Source organism: Ascaphus truei, chromosome 4, assembly GCF_040206685.1.
Source record: "Ascaphus truei isolate aAscTru1 chromosome 4, aAscTru1.hap1, whole genome shotgun sequence".
In the NCBI taxonomy this organism is placed as follows: domain Eukaryota; kingdom Metazoa; phylum Chordata; class Amphibia; order Anura; family Ascaphidae; genus Ascaphus; species Ascaphus truei.
Genome location: NC_134486.1, coordinates 37205473 through 37227695, shown reverse-complemented (window position 1 = coordinate 37227695; position 22223 = coordinate 37205473). Strand labels below are relative to the sequence as shown.

At 44.8% G+C, this 22223-nt stretch overlaps 1 protein-coding gene across 1 annotated transcript in view; it reads left to right on the top strand.

Moving 5' to 3' along the window:
• The first annotated feature begins 7493 nt into the window (after positions 1-7493).
• Positions 7494-22223, top strand: part of LYPLAL1 (lysophospholipase like 1) — a 59852-nt gene continuing 45122 nt past the window's right edge. Inside the window, exon 1 of the mRNA XM_075594919.1 lies at positions 7494-7618. Coding sequence (XP_075451034.1) covers positions 7534-7618 — 85 coding nt within the window. The 5' untranslated portion in view covers positions 7494-7533. The remainder of the gene's footprint in view (positions 7619-22223) is intronic.

Genomic DNA, 22223 nt, shown 5'->3' with positions numbered 1-22223 from the left:
ACAACCTGATCAGCCCAAGGGAGAGGGGGGTCATCAACGTGGCAGTTGAAGTCCCCAAGAAGAAGAACAGGGGAGTCTGAGGAGAGAAAGAGAGTCAGGATTCAAAGTGAGAAAGACAGAAGGGGGATGAGTAGAGGTAGGTTGGCGCTAGATGACCGCCACGTGGACATGGAGAGGAGAGAAAATTTGGACAGTGTGCTCCTCAAAGGAGAGAAAAGCAAGAGAGGGAGGAATAGGAAGGGTATGGTAGGGACAGATGGAGGAGAGCAGGAGCCCCACACCTCCACCCCTGCCATCAGGGCACGGAGTGTGGGAGAAATAAAGGCCACTATAAGAGACGGCAGTTTCCAGAGCAGAGTCAGACTTAGTGAGCCAGGACCCAGTTATAGCAAATAGGAGCAGAGAGTGAGAGAGAAAGAAGTCATGCATAGAGAGGAACATATTAGAAAGGGAGCAAGCATTCCATAGGGCACAGGAGAAAGGGAGAGAGGATGGCAGGGGAAGGGTATGAGGTTGGAGAGGTTGATATCAAAAGTAGAAGTTGCATTTGGCAGATGAGTACGAGAGCATGTAGAAATAAGGCAGGGACCAGGATTGGGAGAGATATCCCCAGAAGCAAGTAGGAGAAGCATGGAAAGAAAGAGAATGTGGATGATTTGTAGAGGTGTGTTTTAGTGCAGGGAGTATAGCTGTGTAGTGACAAAGGGCACAGGTAAGAAAGGAGTTCATGTTAACTGAGAAGTGGCAATGAAAGGAGAGATGGAGATATATGAATAGAGTTGGAGGCTGGTAGAAAGAAGTGCATACTTTGAAAAGAAGTGAAGCCATAGCAAATATAAATAGTAAAGGTGGCATCACATCAATAGTAAAGTGCTGAGATGTGCAGTCTAGGATAGATCATATCCTCCTTTCCAGCGTAGATCAAATTCAGGAATCAGGGCCAGTAGGTGTTGTCCACTTGTTCACTCCTTTTGAACTCCCTTTTAAACCCCAGCACTGCATGCTACTTAAAATAGGCTACTTTAAATATGGCCTGCTTTTAAATCAGGCTGCAAACAGCATAAAGCTGCTCTGCTTTTAGATGGTAGTTCTTGGCCACAATGGATGGATGGAGTGACTATGGGTGTGGGACAATATGAGTCTAGTCTATTGGAATGCTTTATTTAAGAGGTGGGCTTTAAGGTTTGTCTTGAAGGTGGGAAGAGAAGGTGCTTGGTGTATACTGAGTGTGAGTGAGTTACACAGATAAGGTGCAATGAGGAAAAGGGTTTAAGGCAAGGGAGAGGTGTAGAGGTGAAAGGGCTGGAGAGGAGATTGTTATGGGTATAGTGCAGGAGGCAAGTAGGGGCATAGCAAGAGATCAAAACTGATATGTAGGATGAGTAGACAGCCTTAAAAGGTAAGGAGGAGAACTCTGTAAGTTGTCTGAAATTTGATGGGAAGCCAGGAGATGGTTTTAAGGAGAATATATTTGCCAGAACAATGTTTTCAATTATTTGTTAAATAAAGTGTATGATTTATTTAAATTCTATGGCAATAGTAAATACTAATGCATCCTTACTAGATCTATGATTATTTACCACAGAGCTTCATACTGGTCTATTGGCAAGAAAAAACACAGGGAATATATAGGCCCGATGAAATATGAAAATCACATATGAATTCAGTGACAACAAATGTGTTTGCTGGGACTCTAACTTATATTATTAATATGTATGCACCTTTGAGAGTGTATATTTAATAAATAGATATTAAACACTAGTTAAATATAGTAGTAAATTAAACTTGCAATGTACAGTAACATATTGTCTGCCTGCATTGTAAGTAGGATAATTAAGGCATATTATTGCTATCTGATTGATAATGGGCATCTCATAGCCATATTTACCCCTACATGGCTCATGGCTACAGTTTAGCAAAATGTATTCTATGTAAATCTGGCCATTCCAAATGAGTGACACTTAAACCTACTGAGTTTGTTCCGAGTCTCAGAGGAAATGTTCTTCTGCCCCATGTAAAGTAAAGGTCAGATACTTTTATAATATATTCTTACTTCTTCTGTAATTAATGTACAATCAAAGAGGTTTCCTGACCTCTGTCTCTTGCATTATATATGCAGACCTATTATGTGTCACTCATTTGTAATACAGTATACCTGTCGCTGAAAGGCAGTTTCACTCAGTCACTCATCAAAAGTCTCATGGTACTTTTTAAGTCAGATTTATTCCAGCATAATGTGGTTTATTTATGTCCTGCCTACATAAATAAGTACATATTTGTGTAGAATTACAGGCAAAAATGTTGGCTAAAACCTGCATTCCCTATTATGGGTGTACACATAGTTTGTGAGGTCTTAAAGGAGCAATCCAAGCAGGCTTTTCCCCCCATATTGGCTCCCATTTTTTTTTTAACATAGGTTTGAAGCAGGGGGTCTCCGGAGCTGAACCCCATTAAATTCAGCTCCGGAACCTCCTGCTTCACAAGATACTTACCTCTGAAGGGGGTGTCGGTAGCTCTGCAAAGTTTAAATCTCCCGCGTCACGTGGGACAATAGGAAGCCGCACAGGATGACGTCACGGCTGCCTATTGGCCAGCAGGGCGCGGGAGTTTTGAAAATCCACAATTGCATAAACCTAGCAAGTGAGCCGGAAAATCCTAACTGCACCCCCTATGGAGGTAAGTATCGTGGGAAACAGGCGGTCCCCAGAGCTGAAATTAATGGGGTTCAGCTCCGGAAACCCACTACTTTAATCCTATAGAAAAAAAATTAAAAATGGGGGGAAAAAATGGCTGCTTGGATTGCCACTTAAAGTCCTTAATTCTAAATATTAAGAGTCCCTGGGGTAAAAAGAGAAACTTTTATAGAACAATTGTTTGTTCAAACATAATATTTATTATGTCATTGATTGTGCATTTCTGTGAGAATGTCCTCCAATGCGTAATAAATTCACATTAAATGAGACACCTATTCCCGATGGCTACCGAGTGAGGTACGGGCGATCTCTTTGAAGGATTTGCACAGGACAGGGATAACTTGTAGCAGAGAAAAAGCAGGAAAAATACAAGATTATCATCTGAGTACCAAGACGTCTCAGCACCAACCTATCAACAGTATATACCATTCTACAGTAGGCTGCCCAGTCTCTGTATATCAGGGGAATTTCCTAAGAAATAAAATAGTATATTATTCCTAAATTTCAATGTTCATGAAGGATTGTTATTTCTAAATCTTCCTACCATCTTTCATCTATGGAACAGTATGATTCCGAGTTGTGAGTCTCACTCATTTGAAGGTGGCCTCCGTCTTTCTTGGCACCCCAGAATTTCTGGGTAGGACGGACCTGTCAAGTCTGAGCATATTTTCAGTGAGTCTCATTTATTTGGTACAAGTACAGTAACAGTCATTTGAAGCGTAATCAACTCATACTGTAGACATCGGTGGGGTCTCATTCGGGAGATGTCAACCTCCAAAGATCAAAATCAATTACAGGTGGATTATGGGGAGTGGGAAGATAGGGATGTCTGGGGGTTATGGACCACAAATTATAATGTCAATGGAAAAGTCCAGATTTTTATCAGTGAAATTCCACTGAAGTCTGAGACTCTGATGCTAAAAATCAGTGAGATGCACAGAAAGTCAGTAAAAGTTGGCATGTCTGTCACTCTTTGACTCTTGTGCTGTGAAGGCATCTTCAACTTTGGCTCATTTCAAAATAAAAATACAAATATAGAAATATAACCCGGCGCATGTGTACATAAATAATGTGAATAACCAATATGAATATATAAACCATAAAAGGATATAAGTGACTAATATGAGTAAAGTTCTTTCTTCCAGACTTGAGTGATTGACGAATGGGGGATGGACTCAGTTCTCAAAGCACATAGAGAAAATGTTCCTCTTCACAGCAAATACTGTCCTATAGGTTGAGACATAAATCGGGGAAAAAAATTGCGCAGTATTGTTTTTCAGCAATGAAGCCCTCACAAATGAAACTCAAATGAATGCTCACTTACTAGAGGTAGGTAGGCAGCATGCAGTGGAGAGAAACTGTGTATGGTGTCTTCTAAGTCCAAAGGTTTTCAGGGTAACACGAACCCCACGTGGTGTCCCCAATTCCGATGGATATAAAAGGAACCTCCTCAGGAAAGATGTCTCCTGAACCTGTCCCAGGACTCCTGTATCTTAATCTCCGACAAGGGATGAAGAGAAACAGAGGATTGCGCAGTATATAAAAACTTTTAATGACGCCTCCAGAACTAAAACAGAATAATACTCACAAAAAATGTGAGTTTAAAATCAAATTAGAAGTGCCCGACCCGGCACACACATCAGCAGTACTCAGTCTCTGTTAGTCCTTGCCGGTAACTGACGAAGTGACGTTCCCCGTCACGAAACGCGTAGGGAGGAGCCTAAGGAGACGCTGCCCTGGACACTCATCTGACTACCAGTCTGGAATGGAGACGGTGACGTCATCACGGTCGCGCCGGAACAACGCGAGGTACACGCGTTACCGGCAAGGACTAACAGAGACTGAGTACTGTTGATGTGTGTGCCGGGTCGGGCACTTCTAATTTGATTTTAAACTCACATTTTTTGTGAGTATTATTCTGTTTTAGTTCTGGAGGCGTCATTAAAAGTTTTTATATACTGCGCAATCCTCTGTTTCTCTTCATCCCTTGTCGGAGATTAAGATACAGGAGTCCTGGGACAGGTTCAGGAGACATCTTTCCTGAGGAGGTTCCTTTTATATCCATCGGAATTGGGGACACCACGTGGGGTTCGTGTTACCCTGAAAACCTTTGGACTTGGAAGACACCATACACAGTTTCTCTCCACTGCATGCTGCCTACCTACCTCTAGTAAGTGAGCATTCATTTGAGTTTCATTTGTGAGGGCTTCATTGCTAAAAAACAATACTGCGCAATGTTTTTCCCCGATTTATGTCTCAATCTATAGGACAGTATTTGCTGTGAAGAGGAACATTTTCTATATGTGCTTTGAGAACTGAGTCCATCCCCCATTCGTCAATCACTCAAGTCTGGAAGAAAGGACTATACTCATATTAGTCACTTATATCCTTTTATGGTTTATATATTCATATTGGTTATTCACATAATTTATGTACACATGCGCCGGGTTATATTTCTATATTTGTATTTTTATATTGTTTTTGGGTATTTTTGAGATAATTCCCTTAGTAAATTACCAGGCAGCTTTTCGTGCACTGCACTGTTTATAGCACTTTGGTCTAGTGCTTGTTTTAGTATTTTTGTATTGCCATTTGGCTCATTTCAGTTGAATGGTGCCAACATTTTTCTAAGTACGGGGCATATGACTTCACAGCACAGTAACAAGGGGCCAGTATGATCACTTCTAGCGTACCCCTTCTCTTCTATAAGGTCCTGCAACCCATTGTGTAGCTTGGCCCTCTGGAAAGAAGGGATTAAAAAGCAGCATATTAGCAACTCCGCCTGTTTTAATGAGGGAGATTTCCTGATTTGTATCTGAAAATGTTATTGTTTTTCTGCTGCCCCCCTTAAAATAATTCCCTCTTTCAAATACAAGTCAATGGGAGTTGTATATTCCAAATCTCCCTGATATGAGCTTTTAAATGTTGAACGGTATAAAAAGCAAACATCCCAGGATATAGACCAGTCGTTTTCAACTTTTTTTTGGTTACGGAATCCTATAATTATATTGTGCTAGTCGGCGGAACCGCAGCCCTCTCTAATAGCGCGTCTGAGATCAGATGCTTTGTAACAAACCCCTCTAATAGTGTGTCTGACATCAGATGCATTGTAAGGCACCCCAACCCTCTCTAATAGTGCATCTGAGATCAGACGTATTATAAGGAACCCCAACCCTCTCTAAAGCATTTGTGAGATCAGATGCATTGTAAGGAACCCCAACCCTCTCTAATAGCACGTCTGAGATCAGATGCATTGTAAGGAACCCTTAGGCTGCGCTTATAGTGCCAGCGACGGCAGGCTATGGTTGCTGGAAAAATCAAATTTAGATGACTTCCAGTGATCGCGACCAAGCTGTTGTTCCGCGCTTACTATAAGCGCATGTGACGGCGGCAATGCATTTGTTGTGACGCGACGTCGCTATAAGCGCAGGCTAAGGTCCGGCTGCAAGCGCCGGCACACCCGCCTTGCGTCCTGCCGGCGCTTGCACGGCTCTTCACCGCAATCTGCGGTCTGCAGGCAGCTGTTTTAGGTGTGAGAGGCGTGACCATGACGGGGGCCGTGTGTGTGTCACGCACTACAGCCTCGCTCGGTGTGGAGGAAGAAGCCGCTGCTCGGGTTGCAGATGAGGTTTGTCAGCCTTGTTTTCCTGTTCAACAGCCCTCAACACTTTCAAGGAAGTCATTCAAAGCAATAAACTTTAGTAAATACGCAGACACTAATCATACATATACTGTACTGTACATATATACACCCACACCAGATTTTGCTAAGTAATAATACCATGGACATACTTGAAAACGAGAGGTAACTCTCAATGTATTACTTCCTGGTAAAATATTTTATCAATAAATAAATAAATAAATAATGTAAGCTATTTGTGTACGTTCTTATGAGATGTATATATATGTATGTACAGGCATACCCCGGTTTAAGGACACTCACTTTAAGTACACTCGCGTGTAAGGACATATCGCCCAATAGGCAAACAGCAGTTCACGCATGCGCCTGTCAGCACGTCCTGAACAGCAACACCGGCTCCCTACCTGTACCGAAGCTGTGCGCAAGCGGGGAGACTATAGAGCCTGTTACAAATGCGTTATTTTTCATCAGTTATGCACGTATTTGACGTTTGCAGTACAGTACATGCATCGAAAAGTGGGAAAAAGGTAGTGCTTCACTCTAAGTACATTTTCGCTTTACATACATGCTCCGGTCCCATTGCGTATGTTAATGCGGGGTATGCGTGTATGTGTGTATATATATATATATATATATATATATCCTGGCCTTCTTGAGAGAAAGAGCTTTAGATCTGAATGAGAATTGCAAATCCTGCAACTGGTGACTTGCACATACATTGGAGACAGGGGTACATTTATCTGCGCAGAAAGACCCAGATTATATCCTTCTTTCGTATGGGGGACTGTCCCCTGAAACAAGGAATGTCTGAAAAAAATCATTTTCTGCTGTCCTCAAACCTAACTTGTTTGGGTCCCTTTCAAGTGAACATGAGGGATGACTCAAAATGTATTTATTCTTTGTAAAATATTTTAAGTAATGGGGCAGCTGTATAACTTAATATCACTGAGTCCCCCTATCAACAGGGAATGTCTCAGATTGTAACGTGGGTGATGGGTCCCTGAAAGTTGACATCCATGCAAACCCTCATGTAATCTGTACTTCATGCTCCCAGAGCCAGAAGTATCACTGTGTATCACTGTGTACATACATCAGTCCTTCATTCGCTTGGCAGGCTAGTTACGCATGCGCAGTAGAGGGGAAGGGGCACTCTACCGGAACACGCTGTCGCGTGACGTCACTGCAGAGACCTGGCCTGTCATGGCGGCTTCCTCTGCCCTGTCACGCTGTGTAGTGTCGCCGGCTGGGAAACACACGGCGTCCGTGATCTTCCTGCACGGATCAGGTGGATTATTACCCCCCACCCCCTATCTCTTTCTTCACCTTCCTGCACGGATCAGGTGGATTATTACCCCCCCCCCCTCATCTCTTTCTTCTTCTTCCTGCTTTGCTCAGCCACAGGAGACGTTGCAACCCCCTCCAGTCACAGGGGCCTGCCTCTCATGGCACGGCAGAGGTTAATCGGGAGGCCAATTTGAAGTGCCTGGATAATCAGGGACAATTGCCTAATACCGAAGCCATACATGAGTGTCGTTTGTATTACTTGCTACCTGATCTCTTGGGAATAGTTACATTTACATGTGGGGTGGGGAGACCCATGTGAGGAGGGGGCACTTTTATAATCACATTGAAAGGACATTCTGATTTCCTAACGTATATTTTCTTGGAATATATAATGTGTAATATTGGGAAAGGAGAATGTCCGAATTTTTTTCCTATGTGAATATTGAAGTTCACCTACCGTAGGTGTTTCCAGTCAGTCTGGCAGAGGAGTGGATAAAGAGAACACGGAAAAGAAACACACAGATACAGGTTTCCTCCATTAATCCTTTAAAGGGGAGGGGAAATACAAATATCACGTTCCTCTGGCACTGAATGGGTTAATGTAGACCTGCCATGTTACACTGGTTTAGGCTGCGTCCATAATTAGCAGTCAGCGCTCCTCCGCACTCATGCTGAGGCTCGTCTGCGCAATCAGAAGCGATTGCATGAACTAGCAGGGGAGGCGGGGCACTGACGTCACTGGGCCAATAGCCCGCAAAGCGTCAATGTCACGGCGCCGTGACGTTGACGCTGCTTCGCTCTGATTGCAGGTTTTCAGCCGACAGCGCGCTCAGAAACAGGTTCTGCTGTCAGAAAAGGGAAGGGAAACACAAAATGGATGTGCACCCTGAAAGAATTCACTTATATGCACACCAAACTAATGTAAAAATTAACTTTTAATAAGTATCTTAAAACATATATTACCTAAGTATTGTGCAATGTGGATTAAAAATATATTAAATCAGACATATCTGGCATCCGTGTCTTTAATTATTAGGTCGTGCTGTCCCAGATATCCACTTAGTGTTGATGGGATACAAAAGACAGAGGATGCTAAGAGTCAGGGTGTTAACCCCTCTGGAGCAACGATGAGACCCAGTAGTGATAATATATAGTTGTTCACAGATAGAGCTTCCTTGCTAGTTAGACCAGTGCTACGCACTGCAATAGGGGCGTTGGTGTATTGAAGTGCAAGTGCCTGAATAGTGAGGTTAACATATATAGTGTAATGATAATACAGACACTGCAACATACAATCACCAGACTCAGCAGTGCTGGAGTAAATAGCACAAAGATAATTGTGAAGGCACCTCTCATAGAGTGCAAGGAAAGCAAACACACAAACTGTGAAAATAATAAATAAATAACCAACTATCTACTAGGGTCTACAAAGTTAGAACCAGGAGACTACAGACACTGCATTAAAACAGCTCCAAGTAGGAGACTGACAACATTGCGCGTCCAACGCGCGTTTCCCTCCAGCAAAGGAGCTTCTTCAGGGACAAACTGGTCTAACTAGCAAGGAAGCTCTATCTGTGAACAACTATATATTATCACTACTGGGTCTCATCGCTGCTCCAGAGGTGTTAACACCCTGACTCTTAGCATCCTCTGTCTTTTGTATCCCATCAACACTAGGTGGATATCTGGGACAGCACGACCTAATAATTAAAGACACGGATGCCAGATATGTCTGATTTAATATATTTTTAATCCACATTGCACAATACTTAGGTAATATATGTTTTAAGATACTTATTAAAAGTTAATTTTTACATTAGTTTGGTGTGCATATAAGTGAATTCTTTCAGGGTGCACATCCATTTTGTGTTTCCCTTCCCTTTTCTGATTCACTTTTTCAGTTCACAGTTTGCACCCATCCTTTGATTACCTCACTTACATAATTGATTACATTACACAATTGGTATGGTCCTGTGATCACTCCCTATCCCTTCGCTGTTTCTATAGGTTCTGCTGTCGGCTGAAAATCCCTGCGCCTCAGCACGCCTGCGGACGCTCGCGGGAGCCCCCTCTCAAGACATCCTCATTGAGGCTGACAGGGCTCATCGCGGAGCGTCCGCACGGCTCAGCGCTGACTGTCCTTCTATGGACGCAGCCTAAGGCCTGGGAAATAGTAATTTTGTCCGTGCTGAGGCTCAGGGAAAGCGGTTTCCCTGGCCTTACACAGCGCGCCGTCCGTGGGCGGGTCTGGGGGCGGGCCAGTGACATCACGGCGCTCACGTGACCGGCCCTGCGCTCCGGCGAGCGCCAAATTTGAAAACTTCGTGAGACACGCTCTTCCGCAAGCGTGCGCGAGCCCCTGCTAAAGCCGCTCTCATTGCGGCTGCAGGGGCTCAGTGCCGAGTGTGAGCACGGCTCAGCCTTGCTCACACTACTATGTCCCAGGCCTTAGAAGCAGTCTCCCAGACTTCATTGATATTGTGCACTGGAAAGAGTACTTTTTAATCTAAAATACATGTGAAATCCGGTGGATATCACATGAAAGAATCCCTCTAAATATGCACTCTACCTATGAAAGAAATAGATTAGGGTTACCTCGTACTAACCACTGTTCTACTTGAAGGGTCGTATGGAGGTTGCGTGCTACCAGGGAGATGGACGGAATGTCAGAGAATAGCGGTTTGTAGGAAGAATTACAGCGCAACTGCGCATGACATAATCCACGAGGTCCCGGATGGAGTCAAAAAACTTTATTGGCACATAACAACACCAGGGCTACACCACGATCTCCCTTCGCTTGCGTCGGAACTGTTCCTCTCGTGGTGCCTTTGTACACAGGGCGGATGAGATGAGGGACAGATTTCTGGCAAGAGGGTATGCCAAACAAGACCTTGATACAGCCTATGAAATGGCATTAAGCACTGAAAGAGATTAGTTAATTAACATGAATGTTAAAAGATCTGACACCATAACGCCCCAAGAGGGCACTGATGCGCCCCACTTCATTACCAATTTCAGCGAACAAGCGAATGCCATCAAATCTATCATTCAGAAACACAGGGCCACACTATCTTTGGACCCACTGTTACAAAAAATGGTATGTACTGGTCCTCGTATAGTCTTCCGGAAAGCGGCCACATTAGGCAACCTCTTGTCACCAAGTATGCTACAGCCTGATACCTGTAAGAAAAACAGAGTATCCTTATTCCCTAAATTACAGGGTTCGTTTAAATGCGGTCATTGTACAATTTGTTAATTTATGAGAAAATCCACACATTTTTCCAATTGTGACGAAACTCATAATTTTAAAATTAGATCCTTCATGTCTTGTCAGACATCCTTTGTAGTGTATCTATTACAATGTAGTTGTAAGAAACAATATGTTGGTCTCACGAGTAGAGTGCTCAAGATTTGCATCTTAGAGCACTTGAGACTTATCCGCAACCACGATATGATGCATCCAGTAGCCATACATTTTAACACCTGTCTATTGGGTTCAGTAAGTTCACTGCAATGTATAGCCATTGAGCATATTCCTTTACCTCCTCGTGGAGGAGATCGGAAGAAAATCTTGTATCAATGGGAGGCTCATTGGATTTTTGCCTTGAATACCCTGCAACCCAATGGACTCAATCAGGAATGGGATCTACGGTGTTTTTTATAATATACAATAGATGCACCTTACCGTCTAAAAGGTCTGTATAATAAATTGTGTCTTCTATTTTTTGCATATTATAGAATAATGCATTTCGATACTTTATCAGATTTTTACCGTGTCTGTTTTTCTCTTCTTCTTTTCTGGGTTTTTCCCTTTTTCCCTTCCCCTTTTTCTCCCCCCCCCCCCCCTGCCCTCCCGCCTCCCTCCCCTCTCCCCCCCTCTCTTCTCCCATTATCCTGATCATTATTTCTTATCTCTTTTCTCCCCTTTCTGCTCAACCTCCTGTACCTGTATTTGGATTCCAATTAGCAGTCTCATTACATTGTTTACCACTTTATGCTCAGGTTATATGCATTAAGATATGCTTTACCTATATTAATGAAATTAAGACTGCATGTTTAATAAGGGAATCACAGGCACAACGATGTTGATTATTTGCAATGTTGCAAGCAGCTTTTTAAGTACCTTCATGTAAATTGACTAGCCATAAGTTTAAGTCATTGGTGGTTATTATTTAATCCTTTATACAGGCTACCTTCTGAATGTTATCACTATACTTATGTCTATGAATATGTTATGACTGTGTGCAATTTTTCCCATGAAGGGGTTAATCATTATTACCCGTTTTTCGCGGGCTTTTTACTTTAAATGATCAGGCAATACCACATCTCCCCACTCCGAGACGAAGCCCTGTTCTAGAGGGTGAAACGCGTAGAGGGGGAGATCGTGGTGTAGCCCTGGTGTTGTTATGTGCCAATAAAGTTTTTTGACTCCATCCGGGACCTCATGGATTATGTCATGCGCAGTTGCGCCGGAATTCTTCCTACACAGCCATACCTACAGAAGGCAGCACGCGGGCGCAGGAGGACAGAGGTTAGCAGGACCCAGACCGGAGTGGAGATAAAGGTAAGAGTTTTTCACTTTATTGCCTCTCCACTCACTCCGGTCACTCTAGGGTCGCACTTAGCTTCCTCACACCCTGCCCACATGACGTTATTGACACCGTGCGGTGCACATGCTGTATAGCTGAAGCGCATGACAGTCTTTTCTTCTTGAATAGCGGTTTGTAACTAGAGAGTACTTGCCACTAGTAAGAATACCTATTATTGGTGCACAACAGACCATAAAATATATAGGTCTATAACTATAAAATAGTGTAGACATTTGGTCTTAATAAAGTGTATCATTTTAACAGACTCAGTGTGAGCATCATTGGACCTATATATTTTATGGTCTGTTGTGCACCAATAATAGGGATTCTTACTAGTGGTAAGTACTCTCTAGTTACAAACCGCTATTCTCTGACTCTACCTATGTAAGTAATATGTATTGGTTGCAGAATAGCTGCAAAGTGAATTACTTAGAACGTATAACAACAAGGGAGTAACTGGATCGCGAGAGACCCCATAAGTATAAAATAAAAATAATAACATTTTATTAACATCTAATAAGGTATAAAACATATATAACATACAAGTGACTATGTGTGATGTGAATAAAATCCCCTCAGTGAAATCCGGACCAAATCTAGTTTGGAATCAATAGCATAGGACAGGTGTAGATATCAAAGTCACTGAGTAGGTTAATACCTATAAGTGAACACACGATGGCATAATAGCCAGACAATGGTAACAGTGTCATAAACACCTAGTGATAACCTATCTAGATATACGTGGAGACAGCAGAGGAATGCAAGGGTAAATCAGCCTTACAGATGAGATAAGTACAATCAATAGATGTGGGAGACCTGTGTGTGCTATAATGAATAGTTGCATAGCACAATAAAGGTAACACAGTCCACAGTAACGGTCCCTAGATGAATGAGGACCCTCATCCACAATGTGGAGTGAGGTATATGTACTAGGTAATGGTATCTGAGCTGAAAATAGTCAAACCCCCCCCCCCGGTATAATTCACATGTGAGGATAGGAAACTAGCTGCTGCTCAGACCATATAACTGCATGTACTGAGGTCATGTGGGTATAGGCGATAGTAAGGGTGTCGCACCAAATACAAAGTGCTGTTAGATGTCTTGTGGCAAACCTGGTGGGATCAGACTATATCACAACAATACATACTGTGGAATAGGATATCCACAGAGTTGTGTTACGATGACTGAAATCACCTAGTCACTAACGGCTGACAAACCCCACTAAAACATATGGTGATAATGTAATCAAAGCCTAAGGATAGGCACCACCGCAACCACTAAGTCTAGGGTTACAACCCATAAAATGTACAGCAATAAGATGGCTGGCGCCAGCGCTAAACGACCCGCTTCCTCGTTGGTTCCACTGCTCTGGTCCGGTCACTGCATGGACGTCAACGTAATGACGTCACAAGTACCCCGACGCACGTTTCCCGTGAACTCCGTCACGCTTCTTCAGGGGGAGGAGGAGTGATTTGGGTGTTGGGAAGATGATACTATACCTTTCTAAGTCCCAAATCGGAGCTCTCTTCTATGAGTTGTGATGTGTGGACTACAGCTTAGTGACAAGCTATGTTTAGAGCCAATTCCTCAGTAGTATTGGCATACTGTATACAGCACAATTAATTTCAGCCATTACCAGTATTCTGCCTTATTCTGTTATGTTTGGGGTGTAATGTATCAAAGTCTCCCAGTTAAACTGTGAGACAAACTCCGCCATATAAAAACAAACTGTATTGCTTCTAATGTAAATGAGGCACTCTACTTGCCCTCCAGTTTTGCAGCTTCCTCATTCGCTTGCGTGATTAGAGGCCTAACCCCAGGTGAGGTGTATGTATGTATGTATATATATCTTTATATAGCACCAGCCAGGAACATAGCCCTTCACAGCAGTAATACATGTGGCATAATATAACACACAATGGGAATAAGTGCTTCACACATGAAAGTAACAATAGGAAAGGGAGTCCATGCTCTGAAGAGCTTGCAATCTACATGGTAATTAGGGAGAACTTACAGAGACAGTAGGAGGGTGTTCTGGTAAGTGTGTCAGCAAAGGGTCAAGGTCAGTGCATCTGAGATGTATAGCATCAACCAGCGGAGCTGCCCATATGCTTTGTTAAAGTGGTGTGTTTTTAATGGTGGAGTGAAGGTGCCAGTCGGATATTGAGGGGAAGGGCATTCCAGAGGCGTGGAGTAGTGAGTGAGAGGTTTTAGGCGGGATAGGGCTTCAGGTACAAAAGGGGTAGACAGAAGAAATCCTTGAGTCGGGCAGGTGTAGAGCGAGAAACTAGCGCTGAGATGTAAGGAGTGGCAGAAACGTGTATAGCCTTAAAGCTGCAGTGCAAGCAATATCTTACAAGAGTTTAAAAAAAAAAAAAATCAGTTCTGTACTATGAGAAAATACTTGCAGCATTTATTTATTTTTTAAAACAACTCTGAAATTAAAATGTGAATGTATTATAAAGTAACAAGCATTTTCTGATTCTAAAGCAGCCATTTACAAAGTCGCATCCCCTTCCTCTTCTGAAACAGGCTCTGGCACACTCCCTTTTGAGCCCTGCCCTCTCTAGCAGTGCACCAATTGTATCTAGTGACTGCCTGGTCACATGGCATTCCCCACAGAACGTTGTCATATTAATATGCAAATATTTTCCACTAACTGCAGAATATACTTCTCTGCAGCCATTTTAGTGAATCCCCAATCCGAATCTTCACTGATCGATCACAGGAAAATGAATCGCTCGGCAACTTGGCATCGTGGTGTGGATTGTATTTATGCACATATTAAAGGGAATTTTTTTTTTAACTGGCAGCTTGGACTGCTGCTTTAAACGTGAGGAGGAGAATTTTGTGAGTGATATAGAGTTCAATTGGAAGCCAGGAGAGGGATTTCAGCAGGAGAGATGCGGAGACAGATGTAGGAGAGAATAAAGAGATTCTACCAGCAGCGTTTAGGACAGATTGTAGAGGAGGCAGGTAGGCCGGTTAGTATACGGTTACAATAGTAGAGGCGGGAGAGAATGAGGGCCTGCATTAGAGTTTCAGAGAGGGACAGAGGAAAGAGCAGAAAGATATTCTGAGACTTGGGTCTGCACAGCAGGTGTGAGGTCGGGTTGAGAGGTACGTTTTTGTGTTATCAGCATAGAGGTGATATTTGAACCGTGTAGGGGGTTATGTTTATTTGGGGTGGGGGGTAGGTTTAGTATATATTTGTTGTGGGGTTTACTATGTGGAGGTGGGGGTAAGAGGTGTGGGGTGTAAGAGAGGGGGTGCAATGCAGCAGGCGTCACAACTCGCTATTGTGACTCGCGAGAAGCTTTGCATTCCTATTGGACACTGCTAGTCTAGGACAGGGGTGCACAAACTTTTTTGTTTGTGCCCCCCTGCCTGCTCTCCCCCAGCCCCTCTACTCGCCGCCCCCCCTTTACCTTTCATCCGGCATCTGCGACATCATTTGACGTGATGTGGTGTTGCCATTTGACGAGTCGCCAGAAGCCAACGGAGAGAAGATAAGAGACATAAAGAGGCCTTGCGTGCTTAACTGGCATTTTATTTCAATGTTGTGTGGAAGAGCACAGGGCGTCTGTAAGCGCTGTGCCCCCCCAGAACATTTTTTTCACCTCCTAGTTTGCGCACCCATGCTCTAGGGGATGATCTTCACCAAACCATCGGTAGGGTATGAGAAGCTACAAGAATAACTTAATTAATAATCATTAAAAACTGAGCACCAGGAGCCATTTTCCCCAGGGGACGGCCCGGACGCGGCTGAGAACGGCGCTCCTCCTTGACCCCACAGTGCGTGGGTGGCCGGGTAAGAAGCGGGACGAGAGGCTGTCTGCCGTTAGTCCCCGCGCGGCAGCAAGTGTGCGACTGGAGGTTGGTGGGGCTGCAGCAGAGAGTTGAGAGGAGCGGGGGTGGCCATTTTGACCCGGCACTCTGCAGAAGTGCCAACAGAGTGTGCGGACTACTCCGGCCCCCTCTCCCTCCCCACTCCCCAAAAACCACAGACCAGGGACTCCAGGAGATTGGGAAGACCCAGAAGTGACATCCCCTGGGGAAAGAGCACTTTTGCAGAAGTGCACAAAGAGCCTACAGAGGAGAGGGCTTTAACAAATGTACACAGCCCACCCCCCATAATTAAAGGGGACATGCATGATTTAAAATAAAACCTAATGGGGGGACTTCCGGTGACGTCACCTGGTATGGACGGGTAGAAGAGGAGCTCCATAGACCCGCGCATTAAAAGACGCAAAAACCCACATTTTTCCCCAAAATTGCCGGGTAACACTTACACCCCCGGATAGCTAAAGAACTAGGCGATGTCAAAAGCCAAAAAAGCGAGCAATCAGGGAGTTGCCAAATTATTTTCTCCGTCGCAACGGGCCAGGGACAGCACGATGGAGCCTCAAGATGGCGGCGGACCGCATGGCGCCACGGCGCTTTCAGGGAAAAAAACCCAGCCAAAAGATCGCACCCCAGCAAGCCCTGATCAACCCATAACCAGGGCATACTTGGAAGAACTTCTGGGGGCTATGGCAACGACGCTCCAATCCTCCTTTCAATGAGCTCAGAACCGCAGTGAGCGACATAAGGAGGGAAATCTCAGGGCTGACAGAGAAAACAACTATCCTGGAGAAAAAACTCACCGAGTCTCAACAAAGACAGAGTGAAGCGGAGGAAGAGATAGGCCGTCTAGGAGAAGAGATCACCTTCCTTAAAGAAGGTATGGAGGAGCAAGAAAATCGTGACCGGCGCCAAAACATCCGCGTCCGGAACGTACCGGAGTCGGTCGCGCAGGATCAACTCCGACCATACCTCATGGAGCTCTTTAACCTAGTATGCGGGGAGCTGGAGGAGAAAGAGCTCGAAATGGATAGGGCTCATCGTGCCCTAGGACCTAAATCAGACGACCCGAGGCGGCGTAGGGACATTATAATAAAGATGCACAAATACACATCAAAAGAAAAAATTATTGCGGCCTGCCGGGACATGGGGGAAATAACCTTTCAAAATGAAACTCTCCAAGTCTATAACGATTTGTCAAAGGCAACGAGAGACCGCAGACGTGAATTAAAACCTTTAACCAACCTACTCCGCGAGAAAGGAATCCAATACAGATGGGGATTCCCTTTCAGACTTACAGTTAACAGGAATGGAAAGTTCCTGTACATGAAATACCCCGTGGACATGGCCCCTTCGCAAAAGCATTAGGTCTAACTCCACCTCAAACGTGGATAACGACCAATCCTACCGCTGAAAATACATCAGGAGACCCCCCCCGAACATCGGAGAGAATTGCGGCCCAACACCCTAGAGAAAAATGACAACCGCCGCGGCACTCGGATAAATCCCCCCGGACAGACCGGAGGGGGAAGAGTGCCCCCACTTACCTTGTTGGTCCGGGGCCGCACTGGAGCGCGGGCTGCGGACCCCCATGGTAATCCGGCGCCGACCTCCACTCCCAATGTGAAGTCACGAGGCGCCTGTTCTCGGGATGGCTCTGAGGAGACTTCGAGGAGGGGGGGCGCCTCTGCTCACCGTTAAAATCATCTTATCAGACCGGAACAGCACCAAGAAGTAAGCCGCCAACTTCTAGGATGAGCTGACACAGTACACCGCCCTCCAAGTTGGTTCACGAGTCGCCTACTCCCGCGATGACTCCGAAGAGGATCCCGTCCGCCGACGATAAGACCGGGAAACCGACCGACTCAACCCGGAGCAGCAGGATCGCTGATCTTCTAACTCCGGAGCATAAGAGGAATTTAGATCCCGGTTTTGCCCCCACCAGCCTCAATCTCTGGCTTTTCGTCCCGCTTTAGATGTGATTTCCCTCCCCCTCCTTTTGCCGGTTTCTCCGGTCCCGTGGAGCAGAGCTCTGGATTGGGGGGGGGGGGGGGGGGTCGGTGTCGGCATCCAGCCTTTCCGCCAACGATCCATGGACCCCGTTGCCACAGAGGACTCCCCAGTCTGTGGGACCAGGGGCGGCTAGGATACCAGGAAGACGGGCCACCCAGACTGAATCAAAGAACTTAAAATCATAAGTTAATAGTGATGATCCGGAGGTCGTGAGTAGATTAAAATAATAAAACTGTTATATCTCAATTAACACCTTGCTTCCCCTCTATCCTTCCCCCCTGTAACCCAGACACGCAATCCCCCCCCCTCCCCCCTTCCCCCCTTCCTCATGCATACCCCCCTCTTCCACCCCTCCCCCCACATACTCACATGTCCCATGTCCCCCCCCTCCTTTCCCCCCCTCCCCCCCTTTTTTCTCCCCCTCCTCCCCCCTTTTTCTCCCCCCCCCTCTCCCCCCTATTCCCCCACCCCCCCCATCTCCCCTTCTCTTCCACCCCCCCTCCCCACCCTTACTAGCAAACCCACCTAGCACCCTACTTAAGCACAAAAACAATGGGGGAAACATACTAAGAGGAAACGAATATATAAAATAAAGTTGTATTAATCTTATTTAGTCACAAAACGGTTCTCAATATATCTTTTGCGCAGAGTTACATAATAGCTGTGTTATACAGAAATGGGAGATGTCTGAAATGTTTGAACTGCAACCAGGCCCACCTCCTACCCCCCCCTCCCCTCTCTCCCTCCCCTCTCTCCCTCCCCCTCCCCTCCCCTCCCTATACTCCCTGTGCAGAGTTACATAATAGTTGTGCTATACAGAAATGTAAAATGCTTGAGCCGCACCTAGGACCCCCCTGCTAACAAGCCTACCTAGTACCTCGCCTAAACGCAAAGATAAATAAGAGGGAAAAACACTAAGGGGAAAACAAACATACGAAAGAAAGTCGAACTTATCTTGTATGGTCACAGAATTGTATAAAATATGTTTTCTGCGCAGAGTTGTATAAGAGTTGTGTTACACAAAAATGTGAAGTGAAATGTTTGAAATGTTTGAATTGCACCTAGACCCTCCCCCCCCCCTCCTCCCCCTCCCTCCCCTCCTCCCCCTCCCTCCCCTCCTCCCCCTCCCTCCCCTCCCCCCTTCCCTCCCCCTCCCCCCCCTCCCCCCGCTCCCCCCCTCAATCCCCCTCCCCCCCTCACCCCCTCCCCCCCCTCTCTCCCCCCCTCTCCCCCACTCCCCCCCTCTCCCCCCATCCTCCCCCCCCTCCAACTCCTCCCTCCAACAATATTATGACAAGGGGAACAAGGCAGACAGACTTTTGGCGACTAAATTAAGAGGGGTACATAAACGGTCCCAAATCACGGCAATCAAGAGTAGGTCTGGTGAGATACAACATAGTGATAGCAAAATAGCAGCCGAATTTACAAAATTTTACACAGAACTGTATAATCTAAGATCAAAAAATGGCCGGCCTGAATCAATAGCATCCGAATTAATAGCGCAATATTTAGATAAATGTAAGCTCCCCACACTAACGGAGGAGGAAAACACAGTCCTCAACGCTGAGATCTCAAAAGAGGAACTGGAAGAGGCGGTCAAATCACTAAAAATTACTAAGTCTCCTGGCCCCGACGGGTTCACTAATGTCTACTATAAGAGATTTTTGCCAGCACTATCCACGCATCTTCTAAAGATATTTAACGATTTCATGGAAGGAAATCAAATCCCCACGTCAATGTCCCTGGCCACCCTGGCCATTATACATAAAGAAGGCAAGGACCGATGCAATGTGGAAGCTATCGTCCAATCTCCCTGCTTAATTGTGATCTCAAGCTATATAGCAAAATACTCGCAAATAGATTAAACCCCATCTTACCGAGATTAATAGATAGTGATCAAGTAGGATTCGTAGCAGGCAGACAGGCCTCGGACAATACTCGGAAGATAATAGACATTATTGAACATGTCCATCTCACAGAGACCAAAGCACTACTCCTAAGCCTAGATGCAGAGAAGGCGTTCGATAGAATAGACTGGCTATTCATGGACCAAGTTATGTGTAAATTCGGATTCAAAGACGCATACCTAGAAGGAGTCCGTAGATTATATCAAAACCCGTCTGCAACAGTAAAACTACCAGGGGGCAGTAACCAGAGATTTGAGATCACTAATGGAACTCGACAGGGATGCCCCCTATCTCCTCTCCTCTTTGCATTAACCATAGAACCCCTAGCATCTGCAATTAGAGCCAATAGAGACATCAAAGGAATAGAAATTGGACACAGGCAGCACAAAATATCGCTATTCGCAGATGATGTCATCCTAACCCTTACACAACCCCAAACATCCCTACCTAACCTGCAAAAAGAGCTCCGGGACTTTGGAGATATTTCAGGCTATAAAATCAATAATGACAAATCGGAAGCACTAAATTTAAGCCTGCCAGAGCCAGAGGTGAAACTCCTCAAACTAAACTTTAACTATCATTGGAGCTCCTCGAGTATAAAATATTTGGGAGTAAAGATAACGAGGAACTACCAATCCCTATATCAACAAAATTATCCGACTCTGTTCCGGAAAATCAAACAAGATCTAGAGAAATGGGGAGGATATCAGATATCATGGATCGGGAGGATGATATCAGTTAAAATGAACATACTCCCTAGATTATTATATTATTTTCAGACTCTCCCGGTCCACATCCCTGGCTCAGAATTAAAGAACATTCAAAAACTAATCTTCCACTTTATTTGGCAGGGTAAGAAACCCAGAATCACCAGGACAGTTCTTTTGGCATCAAGGGGGAGAGGAGGACTTGGTGTTCCAGACATCACAAAATACTACCAAGCCGCCCAATTGCGACAGGTAGTAGTCTGGAACGCCAACCTAAACCAATACTGTTGGCTAGATATAGAATCATACTACGCCGGGACGCCTTCACTGCTGGCTTGCCTTTGGTCTCTGAGCAGGGAAGACATGCAGAACAGTAAATTTAAGTTAGGCCCAATGAGACACACATGGGAGATTTGGACGAAATGTAAATTTAAATTTAAGCTCACCACACCTCAATCCCAACTCATACCAATTTATAAAAATCCGAAATTCCCCCCTGGCTGTGAGCCCAGACAATGGGACCAATTTAAAACAAAAAATATTAGAGCGGTTGCTGACCTCCTGAGCTTTGAGGAGTTCCTGAGTTATCAACGCCTAAAAACCAAATATGAAATAGCAAGATTGGATGTCTTCAAGTATCTACAAATTCGGCATTTTATTCAAACTTTATCCCCAACGTTGAAATTTCCCCCTCTCACCAGTTTCGAGCGGCTCTGTAGAGAAACAGGCCACCAGAAAGGTCTTATAACACAAATCTACGGTGAATTGGAAAGGGCCATAGAAGCCCCTACACATGACTATATGCTGCATTGGGCAGCAGAATTGGAAATAGTTATAGACCGAGAGGATTGGGAAAGAATTTGGGAAAATGCCTCAGGAACTTCCATATGTACCACAATCAAAGAAAACATATATAAAATACTGTTTCGCTGGTATCTTACCCCAGTTAGAATAAATCAAATTTACCCCCAGGCGTCCGATTTATGCTGGAGAGGTTGCGGTCAGAAGGGGGACATGGCCCATATTTGGTGGACATGTCCGGAAATTCAAAAATATTGGGGAACAATACAAAAATTAATAGAGGAGGTCACAGACCTCAAAATCCCTATTGACCCATTGACCTACCTGTTGGCCAGGCCCTTAGAAAATTTGGACCGACCAACAAGTAAATTAATCTCCTTCATTCTTACAGCGGCTAGATGTGCGGTGGCGACCGCCTGGAAGAAGGTGTCTCCCCCCTCAAAACAAACGGTAAAAAATAGGGTGCAAGAGGTGATGAATATGGAGAAACTATCTGCCTTCTTGAAAAGATCCACTGACTCCTTTAACAAAACATAGGATCCGTGGCTATCCCATATGGCACCCCTATGCCACTAATCCACATATGAAAAGTAAAAAAAAAAAAAAAAAAAAAGAGAGAGAAAGGAAAACCAGGTCAGGGGCACCAATGAAAATAGACTGAGGACACGGGAAGCAATGGGTATCCCCCCCACCCACCCTCCCCTTCCTATTCCCACTCTTACTCTCTGTTTCCATACTCGCGCTCC